Source organism: Camelus ferus, chromosome 17 (assembly GCF_009834535.1).
Source record: "Camelus ferus isolate YT-003-E chromosome 17, BCGSAC_Cfer_1.0, whole genome shotgun sequence".
Classification (NCBI taxonomy): Eukaryota; Metazoa; Chordata; class Mammalia; order Artiodactyla; family Camelidae; genus Camelus; species Camelus ferus.
Genome location: NC_045712.1, coordinates 20,168,639 through 20,183,215, shown reverse-complemented (window position 1 = coordinate 20,183,215; position 14,577 = coordinate 20,168,639). Strand labels below are relative to the sequence as shown.

General features: G+C 36.1%; 2 protein-coding genes across 5 annotated transcripts in view; one reads left to right on the top strand and one right to left on the bottom strand.

Moving 5' to 3' along the window:
• TASOR (transcription activation suppressor) overlaps positions 1-14,577 on the bottom strand; it is a 47,516-nt gene that overhangs the window by 7,318 nt on the left and 25,621 nt on the right. For 2 of the 4 annotated variants that reach the window (XM_032458247.1, XM_032458246.1), the window contains exons 12-18: positions 12,849-12,921; positions 12,684-12,755; positions 11,054-11,755; positions 7,266-7,672; positions 5,919-6,060; positions 4,643-4,702; positions 342-1,276 (exon numbers count right to left, since the gene is read on the bottom strand). In XM_032458247.1, the coding sequence (XP_032314138.1) occupies positions 342-1,276; positions 4,643-4,702; positions 5,919-6,060; positions 7,266-7,672; positions 11,054-11,755; positions 12,684-12,755; positions 12,849-12,921 (2,391 nt within the window). The remainder of the gene's footprint in view (positions 1-341; positions 1,277-4,642; positions 4,703-5,918; positions 6,061-7,265; positions 7,673-11,053; positions 11,756-12,683; positions 12,756-12,848; positions 12,922-14,577) is intronic. The other 2 variants (XM_032458248.1, XM_006184838.3) reach the window with 1 other exon arrangement.
• The window catches only part of CCDC66 (coiled-coil domain containing 66), a 101,901-nt gene that overhangs the window by 62,787 nt on the left and 24,537 nt on the right, over positions 1-14,577 (top strand). The window lies entirely within an intron of this gene.

Here is a 14,577-nt window from a genome sequence, read left to right as displayed (position 1 = left end):
TGACAACTTCCTTCACTTGTCTGTCTCTTTCTCTCCCATTCACAAAAAACCCGAGTGAGAAACATTTAAGATCTCTGAATCGACATTTTAAAGGTATCTGTGGTATGTATACAACTGGTCCTTAAAGTAACACTTTGCAGAAACAACATTTAAAATTCTAAGATACGTAGATCACAGGTTCTGAATTTAGTTTAACTTACTAGTCTTTTATCCGACTCGGTATTAAATTTCGAAAATAATACGGTCAACATTTAAAAACAAAAAAAAAAATCCATTTTATAGAGGTCAGACCCAACAAGATAAGTTTGTACAGCATTACTATTACCTTATCATTTAGTTACCTTTATTTCTTTACAGAGCACACTCTCTTCTTCTTCATGAATATAAAATTTCACAGTATTTTTCTGGACATCTTTCATGATTTTAACCAAACTGTTAAATACTTCAGGTTCTAACTGGCTTATAAAATTTGAGAGAGCTGGTTGGGCAGAAATGTTTACATCACTGGGCGACTTTGTTGCTTCTCTTTCTACTGGTTCCCGCGCCGTATCACTTTGTACAGTATGATCGGAGGTCACCATTGGCTCTGTGACGTGGTGCGGCTGGTTCACTTCTACTTCAGTTAAACCCAAAGTTGAAGAGGAATGCTGCTCATTAGAATTGGTGTCTTTCAAAGGATCACTACCAAGTGGCTCAAGGAGGTGTTTACTGTTGAAGTCACTTGAGGAGACTGGTATGACATGCCTTCCCAAAGGGCTCAATGCTATCTTAGTACCAGAATCGTTAGGACTGACTGGTGGCAAGTTCCCACCCTTGGCTGATGCTTTGATAATAATAGTATTTAGTTTCTCATGTAAGCCATCTACAAACTCCTGTACACCAGCTCTGGACGTCTTAGAATATATGAACTCAGAAAGCCGTTTCATCTTCTCTTGCGTTGAAAAGATAGGTGTGGAAATTCTACTGACATATGAAACATTCTTTTGCTTCAGAATCTCTTCTATCTTCCTAGAAAAGAGATTGTACTCTCCTAACACTGTCCTCTCTGTGGTTTCGCTCATTGCAGGCGGTTCTGCTGCTGGCACACACTGCTCCTCCACTGTCACCACCTGACCTGTCAACACGTCCTCCTCAGTGGTGCCCTTTAGTGTGTCTGTAAATGGAGAGGATGGAAACTGGTAATCAGAACTTCTTTGTCTACTTATTACCCGGGGGTCGTTAGGAAAGGCCTCCTGTGGTGGCAGACACACCAGTTGTTCTTCTGGTGATTTCATACCTACATAGGAAGAGTTCATTATTACAAAACCAATCCAAAATAGCTAACACCTGAAAATGTAAACTCATAAATAACCCTATTTCCTATGTGCCCTACTTATTTATGGCTGGTCTTTGGATTTCAGTAGCTAAAATAACAAGTCTGAGTGTTATTCTCCCTGATTCCTTTTGAAGTATTCAAACAAGTGCCAACCTGACATCAATACAAATTAAGTCATTTGCTTATTTCTCCTCCACTACCTTTCTGTAGATCTGACTTTATTAATAGACATGTTTTAATCAGGATTGGTCAGTTGTGACAGCTTTCTCAACCCCTGTTCTTTGCCATGTAATGTCTCCTACTATGGTAATGCCCTCTTAATATGAAAACTGAGTGTTAGGCAGTTGAGAGAATGCCAAGCTGAAATGCTGTGGGAATAAACTGTCAAGTTGAGTTGCATTCGGGATCTCAGGTAATTACTTTTATCTGTTTTCAGATCTGCTCACATAGAGAGTTGCTCAGTGACCCTACAGTGTTAGGGACTTTAATTTATCAAGAAGAAAAGGGCTCAATACAGGAAGAGAACACATTTCACAGCTGCATTAACAGTAACACTTTTGATAGCACTTTCATAAGTATTTATATTTTGTCTAGAAGTAATTCCAACAGAAATCATAATAGCTGTTACCTCTTTTGAGATGAAGAGCTTACTAAGCCAGCTGATACTAATGGAACTATGACCTTTAATTCTTCGTAACTAGCTCAATCCATAAAAACATACTTTTTTCCCCTGACAAATCCTAAATTCAAACATAGTATATTACTGAAACTACATTTCAAAACAGGTACCCTAGATCTCTTTTTAAAAAAAACAAAGGGAAAATATGTTTAACAGTAAACTTACAGTAATGCTGTATTTCAGGAAAAGAAAAAAATACATTACTTTTGCCTAGAAGATCTTATTATAATCTTTTCCTTTAAAAAATTACTAATTTTCCTTAAATCTTAGCCAACATTCCCTAACAAATCCCTGAAATGTTACCTCTAAATCACAAAGTCCACATAAAAGTAGTTTTCAAAACTATAGTACTTTTAAGACGGAGTGAACTCCCTACTCAAATTTGCACCCACGTGCAGCAGCATAAGCTCTCTACGTAAAATCCAGTTTTGATTTTCCCCACACTCAGTTTTCTAAAGGTTTAAAGAGCCTCAGCAGAAGTCAGTTTGTGACATTTCTCTACCAACCCTGGTGGTTACCATGAATCACTATACACCATTAACTACTGCAAAGCAACTCTCAGCAGGTTAAGAAGACAATACTGCAGGTCTGTAGGTGGAAGAAGAGAAGGGGAGCAAAATATCCCATGTACCAACGTAAGAATTTCAACTGTATGAAACAAAAAATTTCATCTTCCATAAAATAACTCAGAAATACTGAATGTCCTCCTTAAATAGGCAACATGAGGTTTAATGCACATGTAAGATGCCTGGATGGGTACATAAGAAATCTATAAGAGAGGCTGATCTGTGGGATGAGACTTAAGTGTCTGGGTTAGGGGTGGAAGACATTTCTTTGAAGTATTTTTATACTTCTTGAATTATGTACCATGTCAAATATCTGATTTATTTATATAAAAAAATTTAATTGTTATCTCATAAAACAAATGGGCTGCAGAGGACCACATGTAATTAAAAAACTTCTGAATTATTTATTATTAAAAATACTTGAAATACTTGGCTCCCAAAATTTTCAGCAACAGTTCATACTGATAGTTCAGTGATAGTTCAGACTGAAAGGCTATGGATAAAGGAAATTTCTTACACTGAAATATAACTTAAATCCACGTGGGGAATTTTCCATATTAAAAACCTCCAAACCAAATCCCTTTTGAAAATGCAAATAATCACCACTCAGTTTTAAATTTTGCACAAATTTCCCCCATATAATTTTAATTACTAAGGTAGACAAATATTTTTAAAATGTCTTCAATAAATGATTTAAAAGAAACACACATGTCAATATCCATAATAACACGTTTTCCACCGATTATCATTCAAGCAGTGAGGCACTTTGACTTTTAAGTGCAAGGTGAGCAGTGAGTTCTCTAAAGGCAGTTATCCATATTTTCATACTTTCAATCACAAAATATGAAGATGGCATGCCAACTAACTGCAGATGCTGTTGGAGCATTCTGAGGCATACACAAGAAACCTCAAATGAAAAAGAATCACTGATAAAAGCAAAACTTAGATGAATCCCAAACAAAATGTCATATGAGAGAGCCAAAAAACAAAAGAGGACACGTTGTAGGTTCCATCTATCTTTTAAATTCAAGAACACGTAAAACTAACCTATGGCAAAAGAAGTCAAACCAGCGGTTACTGTTTGGGACAGGGAGACTACTGACTGGGAGGATGCAGAAGAAAACCTTCTGGGGTGCTGAAAATGTTCTGCATCTTTATTTGGGTAGCGATCACCCAAGTGTTTACATAGATAAAAATTCATCAAGCTGTCTACTAGATTTATGCACTCCCTGTATGTCATATATATGTTCTTCCTGCCCCCCCCCCCTTTTTGCATCATCTTTTTCTAGGAAGAAACAAAGATCTTGAAGAAAACTATTAACTGAAAGTCTTTTTTTTTTATTCCCAAAGAGAGGAATGTTTAGTACTTTAGTAATAAGGATCTATTAAAATTAAGAAGTCCTTTTGCTTTTCTTCCAAATAAAACAAACAACAACACAAGATTTCTGAAAGAGTAAGATACAACAAAATGGAAACAAAAAAAGACTGAGACCAACCTCCAAGCAAGAAGAGTTTGCCTATAGCCACCTGCAGGGATGTTGAACTGACTTGCACTCAGACAAAAAAGACTGTCTTTTAGGTACCTACTGCAATCAGTCATATCTGTAAATGTTTCTGGAATCCAAAAGGTTCCTAATTTCTTACTTAAACTGTCTGTAGAAATTAGCTTTACAATCAGAAAAAGGAATGAGTCAAAACAAATTCAAGGTTAGGAATAATGTACCTAAAAGATAAATGGCCTCCTGTCCTCATATTTTTTAATTTAAGAGAAACTTGAAGACTGCTTCTCATAGCATATCCTGCAGAAATGAATTAAGAAAAATATTCTAATTCTCTCAAGTCATCGTATTAGATAGAATCTACTATAGGTGAAAAAGAATTAATCTCTATGAATAGTGACTTCTTTGAATACATTCTCTGTATAAGAATCTTGATATAAATCAATGATCTGAATACAAAAGATACTGTCCAAATTTTCTATCATTAACATCTTAAACTGATGCCCTACTGACAAAGGACCAGACCTGCAAGTAGCAATTCTGAGGGGCACACTGGGAAGAAAAGCAAAGCGAGCCTTCTCACCTGGTGTTTGCTTCTCACCATGTTTCCCCAGCTGGTCTTCTGGGCTTCTTGTATTCCCTCCTGAGGGAAAGCATCCATTAGATTTGTAGACTCACTTCAGATACTGGTGATAACCTTCTAAAACACCTTTCAGATAACCCCAAATGCTAACAAATCCACGTTATTACTTCTTCTGCCTAAAAAAATCCTGAAGGGTCATTAAGAAATGGGAAATTGTTTCCCTTTCCATTCAGGTGCTGATGGAATATCAACACCTAGATGTGCCTTCAAATGGCTCTGAACACCAACTATTCAGATGTATAAATAAGGAATGGTTAGGATAATCGATGTGCAGGCTACTTCCTTATTCTGGTTCTCCAACTCAAGCCAACTTCTCTAGCTTGTGAGTATCAGTTGCCACTCTCTGATCAGTTCTAGGCCTCTTACCCTCTCTGCTAAGGTACTAAGTAGAGAATGGTGCTGAAGCCCATGGAAACCCATCAAGTTTTAGAAATTCTCAGAGTCCCTGGAGGTCTCAGCAGCTTCTAAGTCACAAGCTAGTCTACTTTTTAGCAAGAATTGTTTGTTTTTTCTTTTTAAAGGTCAAATAAAAATCTAGGAATAGAAAAGATATGCCCTGGAAATATTTCCACAAATGCTTTTTAGCTAACAAAGATGAGTAAGACCTTGGATTAAAAGTATCTGTATATGTGTGTTTGCACAGAGAAATCAGAATACTGCAAAATGATCTTTCAACATCTGCTAAACTATTCTTGCCCCTTGATTCAATAAGCTTTCTAGGAATATCTGCATTCTTCTCTAAAATAATCCAATATGAAGAACTCAAATTTCTTTCAAACAGATGAACTTTAACATAACCATTTCCTAGACAGCTTGATATAGTGAAGTTTACTCTAATAATTTGAGAAAACAGCATTTAATTGGCTGTCCAAAGACCATCATTTCATCTCTGTAGCTACCTCACCATATTAAAAACCCAATTTCTGCCAACAATTTTCATTTGGAAGTTGCATGTTAAACTGCATAGGGAGAGTCAGTATGTTTTAAATCCGTTTTTAATAGGCTCTTTTGCAGATACTTGCTGATGCTGACCAAGAATAGCAACACTCAATGATGAATACTACATTGCTCAAAATAAGACACTGAAGATGTCAGAGCCAAGTAAGATGAAGCACTTAGTAACCCAAGGGTGGAATCTAAAAAAGGTGAAACCCTTCAGGAAACTGGCCCCTAAGTAAAACCAAGCAAACCCAAGTCCCAGTATTCTCATTCTTACCTGTAATTGGAATCAGTTTCCAATGTATTTCAGTCTCTTCAACATTATTTGACTTAGACTGTCTATGGAATCCATGTTCAATGGGAACAGTGGGACACAAACTGCAATCTTCAAAATTATTCATGCTAATTAAATTTGGATCCTAAAAATTAGAGTACAGATTCAATACCTTTCTTTTCAATTAATTTTAATGTCAAGAAGAAACAATTTTTATTTTCCCAAAACAAATTCACAAACTTCAAACTGAACATTACAAATGAGAAAAAAAATCAACAATGTAAAGTTATAATACTCTAGGTCTCAAACTAAAACCATTTTTTTGCTCAAAACATAATGTAATATTGATTTAGAGCAGAGGCTGCTAAATTTTTTCAGTAAAGGGTCAAATATTTAGGCTTTGTGCGCCAGGTGCTCAGCTCTTCCACTGTAGTGCAAAAGCATGACTGTATTCCCATAAACTTTTAGTTACAGACACAGGCACTGGGCTGCATTTGGCTTATGCCCCATTAACCCAATTTAGAGTACTAACTATGTCAGGGAATGGTAACAATACAGGTTTAGTTTCTCGGTGCCTGTCTTATACACCTCCCCAAGTGAGCTTCCTGCCATCATCTCCCCGCTAAAAGACATATCCCCAAACTACATGTAGAAAGCCTGGGAACATGCATATGACTTTTACTCAAAGGCAAGGAAGAGAAAATGGAAGAAAGAGTAAATTAGGAACAAGCCTTTAGGATTATGGTGCCATTCTGGTATTGTTCCCCAAGTGACACAGCCACTTCTTGGAGGGGGGGGCACTTCTCAGCTAGATACCAGATATCTAAGCATGTATCATAAACAAACCAGATGCCCCATCAAGCAAGGCTTGACACCTCAGAGGTAATCATAAAGGCCACTCATTTTCCACTGCACGGGAAATACAAAGTAGTCAACCTTGTTTCTAACACTGTTACACTGACTTTGGTAATCTTATCTGCCTCACTTATGGGTTCTGGTACTGCCAGCAGAAAGCTAATGTTGTGAGGATTCAATTTTATTATGAAATGATAGAGAATTAACTCCCAGTATGTCGTTCCCGACAAATAGATTGTCCAGCCTTCACTTGATCATAAGAGGTAAATCTTAGACTGTATGTAAACCTATGAACAGGAAGGAAAATACTTATGCACTTGTCTCTTTGTAACAAGGAATAACTTAGAAATACTATCCTGGACAGACACTATTACTGAAATGTGTATCATTTCTTTGTAAAAGGGAAAAAAAAAACTCACTGAAGCACACCCCACATCCTCTTTCACACACACATTCACAAAAGCAAACAAAAATAATTAAAAGACTTATGCTTACTTCTTTGAAATGTAGCTTATGGTCAGTGCCTACTTCACTGGTAGAAACAGCAACAGGATACTTTAAAGACAATGTATCAACTTCTAGCAATGGGCTCTGAGAACCCTTAAAATGTGCATTTTCAACTTTTGCAACCGTAGGATGCTCATATTCTTTCTTATCCAGGGTAGAGTTCAACTCATACTCATGCTTTTGCCTCAGCTCTTCATAGGCATCATCAGAGCTCAATCCTAAGGCTTTGTTGACTGTGTCCGTCAAGGATGCATCAGAATGGCGTGCATTTGCTAGTGTTTCTGACAGCCAATTAAACAGCCTATGGATGTCAGCAACGCCGGAGCTGGAGGTATCCTGCTGCTGCCGTCTCAAGTCAGCATCATGCCCAAGTGAGCCTATCGGCTGTGGAGACTCTGAAGGGAAGAGAAAGAGCTCTCAATGTCTTGAAGGAAAGCATAAAATAAAAAATAAAAAAACCTAAAAATTAGTTACCATAGGACACTTACAGGCAGGAACCCAATCAAACCACCTGCTTAGACTTTACAAGTACATCCATCCCTTACTTTGCAAATATGACTGGTACTAAAACTCTGCACAAAGATCAAAATTTCCACTAAATGAAGGTTTATTTTTATCATAATTTGAAAATCCTATTAATGGAGAAATAAGCTCAAAGACTATGTTGGTAATATGGGTAATACATACAAATAACTGTACTGTAGTTACCTTAAACTCTACCACCAAAAATTTCAAAATCAACCAGGTGCTCAACAACAGATAAAATGCCTGCACTTACTATTTTGCAAAATGTTAGAGGAGGATATACAGATTACACTGAAATCTATTTTAAAAATAAAAACAACAACAAAGTCCCATGATTTAATTTGACTTTGATCTCCTCTATCTATACCCGTAACCTTTTGCCCTGAAGATACTGGCTAACCCTCTTATAACCTAAGCCTTATCTTAAATGACTAGATTACTTAATTCATAACAAAGCTGAGTTATTAGAGATCAAAATTATCCCCAAGAAATCTATACCAAACCTGCACTAAGAACAAGAAGCACTATGAGAGAAAGTGCTTTTTAGTACCCATGGCTCCAAGCAGGTATAAATCTAGGTAATCTGCACCATTAATGTATTTAAAAACTTGCAAAGGGAGCATACATTCAGAAAAGCTACTCAAATGCTGAAGGAGAGTAAAACCTGGATAGATGTCAGAATTTCCAATTCTGGTAATATATAATGTACCACAGCCAAATAGAAAAAAGAAAAAATAGAGTACATACTGTATGATTCTAATTACATGAAATATTAGAGAAGGCAAACTAATTGATAGAGACAGAAAGCAGATCAGCAGTGGAGTGGAGCGAGAGCAACTACAATGGAAGACAAGGTAACATTTGGGCATCATGAAAAATGTTTCATATATTTGAGTGGTGGTTAACACAGCAATCAAAAACTCATCAAACTGCACTTTAAATGGGTACATTATATAAATCATACCTCAACAAGCTCATGCTAAAGGGTGCAGGCGAGATAGAAGGTTACTTCTTAATCAAATGAGTGGGCTCATCACCAAATTAAGATCAGGGTTATTTTAAAAGTTAGAATCCAACCTTTAAATGTTTTTTCTTTCAAAACCTTTAAACTTCTTACTTTCAGAATCAGAAATAAAGTGTGGAAAATGACTAGAAACAAACACAAGTGAGGAACACCCAAATATGCAAGTCTGAACACCAGTTCTATTTTAACCTATTTAACCTGTCTAACCCCTCTCCCCTGCCCCATTTCTACTTTGCTCTACTTACAATTAGCATGGCTTTCCCACCATTTTAATTACTGACAAAAGTCTGATTTTCAACCACAACTATTTTTTCACATATACAACTTTATCAATTATCCACTAAAACAGTGCCCAAATTTAAGTATCTTCTTGCCTATTATGTGCTCAGTGCAAGGAAATACAGCGGAGTTTAGGAACAATCCTTGGAGTCAGTCAAAACGGTTCAAACACGATCAGTGAACTATGTAACTTTAGGTAATTTAAATTCTCTGAGATGGTTTTCCCACCTGTAAAATAAGGATAATAATGTCTACCACTGAAGAACTAAATGAGTCCATACATGTAAAGTACCTAGCACATAGTAAGCACTTAACTCTCAAGTCACAGGTCAACAGTGTAAGACAGTATGGTTCAATAAGTGCCAAAAGGTTCAGCACAGAGCAGAAATCCTGCATAAGCTAAAGGAGATGAAATCCATCAAGGAGCAGAGCAGCTAGAAAGCTAAGAAGGGATCTGAACTGCAAAGACATGAGGCTTGAGAGAAATGAAAGCTGCTTCAGGAAAAAATAAAGAGAAGTAAAAGGCTGACCATGACATATTCTGAGGAGAGAGGTGAGCCTTAATCAAAGAGAGCTGGAAACACAGCTACCCAGGCTGGACACGGCCAGTCTACAACAAAGCCTTGAAAAAGTAATACAGAAGCTGAGGTTGGTAGCAAATTAGCAGAACAATCCTGAGAAGAACATGAAGTTAGTGTTAGAAGCCAGGAAGGCCACTAGCACATGGTCAAGGATGAAATACTGGGGGGGAGGGGGGGGGACGGGGACGACGGGGACGACGGACACAGGTCAAGTAAAGAAAAAACCCTGAAAGTCATAGAAGAGAACAGCATTGTCAGACAGAAGTTTCCACAGTGACAGAAATGTCCTGTGCTATTCAAAACAGTGGTGTGGCTGGTGAAATGTGGCTGGTTTAATGCAGGACATGAATTTTTATTTAATTTTAATTAATTTAAATTTAAATAACAACACATGGCTAGTGGCTACCACACTGGATAGTGCAGGAAGAGAGGAAGTAAAGGAGAGCAGATAAATGAAAAGTAACTGAGGATACAAACAGACTGCTAAGAGAACAGCATAAGGGCACTAACCTAGTCAGTTCTGAGACACGCAGAATTTGAAAATGTATGTGAGTAAAACTGCTTAGTAATAAACAGAGGAATAGAACAGTTAGATCTACAGTGGTACAAAATGAACACTGCTAAATCAAAGGTCCCTGAATCCAAAGGAACACATTTCACGCTTATGAACTGGCAGTGTTATGATCTTAAAAATCTAGATGAAAAATGTTTTAAATTACTTGCAATGTTGAAAACACTTTAAGAGAAAGGTTTCTCATTTCTATCTTTTTCTAATTGTCAATTAAAACAAAGTGAAGAAAAATAGGAAAAATAAAAAGCCAAACTTTTTTTTTAACTACTTGGGGTGGAAAAGAAAACTGTGCGCATTTAAAAAATTTTTTATTTTAAAGCTCAGAAGGTTCCTTTCATTAAGCAACATCCTAAAAGTACACAATATTCTACAGCATACTTTTTCAGTTATAAAACTAAAGGAATGTAAAAAGGATAGGTGTTCCAATTAGTAGGATAACAGCTGAACATAACTTTATTTTTTTCATATTAGCCTCAGCTGCACAATTCAGAAATCTGATATACTACGGAAGGAGCTGGCAAATATTTTCTGTAAAGGACCAGACAGTAAATATTTTAGGCTTCATGGGCCATAGTCTCGTCCCAACTCTGCCATTACAGCGTGCGAGCAGCTATATACACATGATGAATAGGCATGGCTGTATTCCGACACAACTTCCTTTACAAAAATAGGGACCTGGCTGGGATTGGCTCTCAGGCTATAATTTGCAAACCCCTGTGTGAGAAGGGACAGAACTACTTAACTATATTTCTAGCTGTTACTTTTATACTATATAAAAGCAATTCTGATATTTTACCTTCATACAGGTGGCAATTTTCAGATAAATTACTGGTTTTGGCGAGCTTTCTCATATTTTCAGGTAGGTCCTCAAGCTTCCTCTTCAAGACGGTTTTGCTTCTCATTTCTTCTGTGTCTGAGTCCCCACCCACATTTTTTTTCCTACACTGAATTAAATTAATCAATTCTCTGACTCTATCCTTATCATAATCCAAAGAGTGAGATGACTTCTGCTTTCCAGCTGTAATAGTTTCAACCCTTGAGTTATTTCGTTTTCCAAATTTCATTTTTGTACCATTCATTTCTTCTTCTTGGCCTTCGTAATCTGAAAGTGGACTGAACTGTTGAAGTTTTTTATTTTCTTCAAATAACTCTTTTAATTTATAAATAGGTAACTGATACATTTCAGGACGAAAAATATAGGTATGCAAACAATTATCTATGTGGGATTTATTTTTTGGAGCTGAATATAAGAATTTTTTATCATCTAATCGTGAATCATATGGAAACATGATAAACTCCCGTTTACCTGAACCAAACCCTCGCTTAAAAAATTCACTTACATACTTTTCAACAACAGAATGAAAATTTATAGTATTTATATTTTTGAATTCCTTTCGACACTGAATCAAAGCAAATTGTAAAAACTGAGTTATTTTTAATACATCTGACATGCTCTCGTGTCTCTCCTGTGGTGTTGCATTGGTTGAACCTTTTTGTGCTGCAAACAAACAAAAAAGCAAACCATGTTAGCACTCAAGAAACTAATCAAGTCCAGATCTACATATGTCAAAGGAATGTAACAACCTCCATACTTTAATGGTGGACCAAACCAGTACATATCCTAATACAGAAACACATGAATAGCATATTTCTAAGCCCAGGAGCCTAAAACGGGCCAATAAAAAACTAAAACAACTGAAAATTGCTGAGCATATTTTTAAAGGGAAATACACCCGCCTGGTTAAGAACTTCATTTCCTACTGTCCCTAGGCATCGATGGTGGCAAGAAAAATATAAGGAGAAATAAAGAGGCAGGGCAAGACCCGAGGCTCCTAGCAAGACAGTCTTGCAAATGACAGCAATGTCACTCCTTCCTGTTGTAACATAACTTAAACTTTACATTCATTCTCTATCCCCATAAGCAAATATGCAGGCACTGAGTGGCTACAACAGAGAACCTCATTTTTAAGCTAACAGTGAAACACATTAGTGGGAACTTTACCTTAACGCAGCATTAAAGTTCATTCTTAGAAATGGTGAACAGAAGAGAACAGTGTGAAAATTTGTATTAACTTTGAGTGGCCTGCTATCTAACCTAGCAAATGATGCATTTATAACCACTAAAATTTGAATGCAAAAAGGAACTAAGCTTAAAAAAAAAAACACATAATAATATAAACCCTGAAAAACTATAATAACAATTACAATCAACGTTTACTTAAAGAAAACACTGGCAATACCAAAATAATTTCCCATAGTTAAAAATAGTCACATAATTTGTGTTTTATATTGCTAACACCTTTTAATACCGCTCATTATTTCCCAAAACATGTTAGAAAGATAAAATGCTTAGTGACTTATTTGGAAATTTTTAATAAAATGTAGGTATCTATAAGTAACTAGATACAGATATTCAAAAAACTTACAAGTAACTATGCTTCTAGGTTCTTGAAACAGAAACAAAGCATGTAAGACTCGAGACTTGGCAGTCTGATGTTCTAAAAAAAAAAGTCAAATTCATTAGCAATATGTTTTAACTTTTAAAGTTATTTAAAATAGTAATTGTAAAAGTTAAAGAAAAGATCACCTACCATATGGAGAAACCATTTGACAAGGAGAGAGAAGAAAAAGAAATCCTCGGTCTCCCAAAGGTTTAACAAGAACCTGCATTTTTGGAAGAGGGAAGAAGTTTAATCTGCTTTATTATTCACCATAAGGTGGACACACAGCAGTTTCTACTAATTACAAAGAAAACAAAAGGTTTTTGATCATCTTTTAAGGGAATACTGCTAATGAATTAGTTAAAAACTCCTTCAACCAACTCAGCTAATTAATAGGATTCCAGTCAAATAAGAATTTCTTAGTTTTCAATCTTACTAAAAGAATTCTCGTAAGTAACTGTTAAATCACCCTGTTGATTGTTCCTTGAAACTAATATACAAGAACCAAACGAAAGACTTTAGATATTTTCCTCAGCAATTCAAAAGATATGTTATTAATTGCTAAGGTAGTATGGTAGATGTTGGAGATACAAAACAAGCATGACACAAATTTTGCCTTTCAAGAGTTCAGACTAATCCCACATGAAATGTGTTGCTATAATTTAATTCTTCACATATTTAATGAACATCTTCACATGTAAGGCAATTTGCCTTACCAGAGATAACTTGAAAGACAAGCAACACAAGATCCTTGAACAAAAGAAGTCTATAATTGCGTTGAGAAAGTGACACAAGGAATATCAATAATTAGATAAGATAGGAAAGGATTTGAAAAGATTTACAAAGCAACAGAAAGGGAAAAATACAATTAATTTATGATTGAGAAACATGTTGAGAGTGTATTAGAGGTGGATTTTGAAGGATGAGTACATTGCCAAGAGCCTGAGATTGTGGGAAAGACATCACAGAAGAAGCAACATCATGAGCAAAGGCAGAGTTATAACCTGATGGACAATGTGCAGGCATCAGAGTACTCACTACTGGCCATGGGTGAGGAGAGACTAGGAGGAATGTGTAAGACAGTTCTAGAAAGAAAGATCATGGGCTAGATTTTAAAAAGACAAGAATGCCAGGTTAGCCAGGATTGCCCTCAAGAGTATATATCCTTTTGAGCTGGAGTGTTTCACTAAAAAAAAACCCCCAAAAAACAAAAAAAAACTTGACAGCACTGTGCAGGAGGGGGAAAAAGAAAAATGTAATGCAAAGAACTCAGTTCAGGTACTACTGCAATAGTTCACAGTATTTTTTGGATTAAAGAAAGGGTAAATAAAGGAAGAACTGAACACAAAAAGGACATCTGGATTCTGAAAGCAAACTTGTGCTATGTAAATTCCTATTAAACAATCCCAGTAAACAAAGTCTGTATAAGAACCAATAATTTAAAGGATTAAAATGACTATGCTACCAATTAAATTTAATAAAAACATTGCTGGAACACCCAAAAGTAAAGTGGACAATGCACCTGCAAAATTTTTGTTTCAGACTCAAAACACTCTTATCCAAAAATGTTTTATATATATTCCTTTTGACATTTTTACCAACTTTTTTGGTTTGTCAGAACAGAAACGTGGGAGACTAGAGTAAGAGTTTCATGTTTTGGGTTGCTAAGAAAAAATAGATTATTTTAACTTCTCAACCACTCCAAATACCAGGTTTTTTAAATCCCACTAGCTTAGTGACCTAAAGACCCTAGTCCTCTAAAGGGATTCACTGTCCCCAGAGACACAATATGGAATATGGAATCTACACCCAGAAACAACACTCAGGCAGACAAAAGCCCTATGTGGACATTTTCAGTCCTGTAAAGTAGGAAACATCT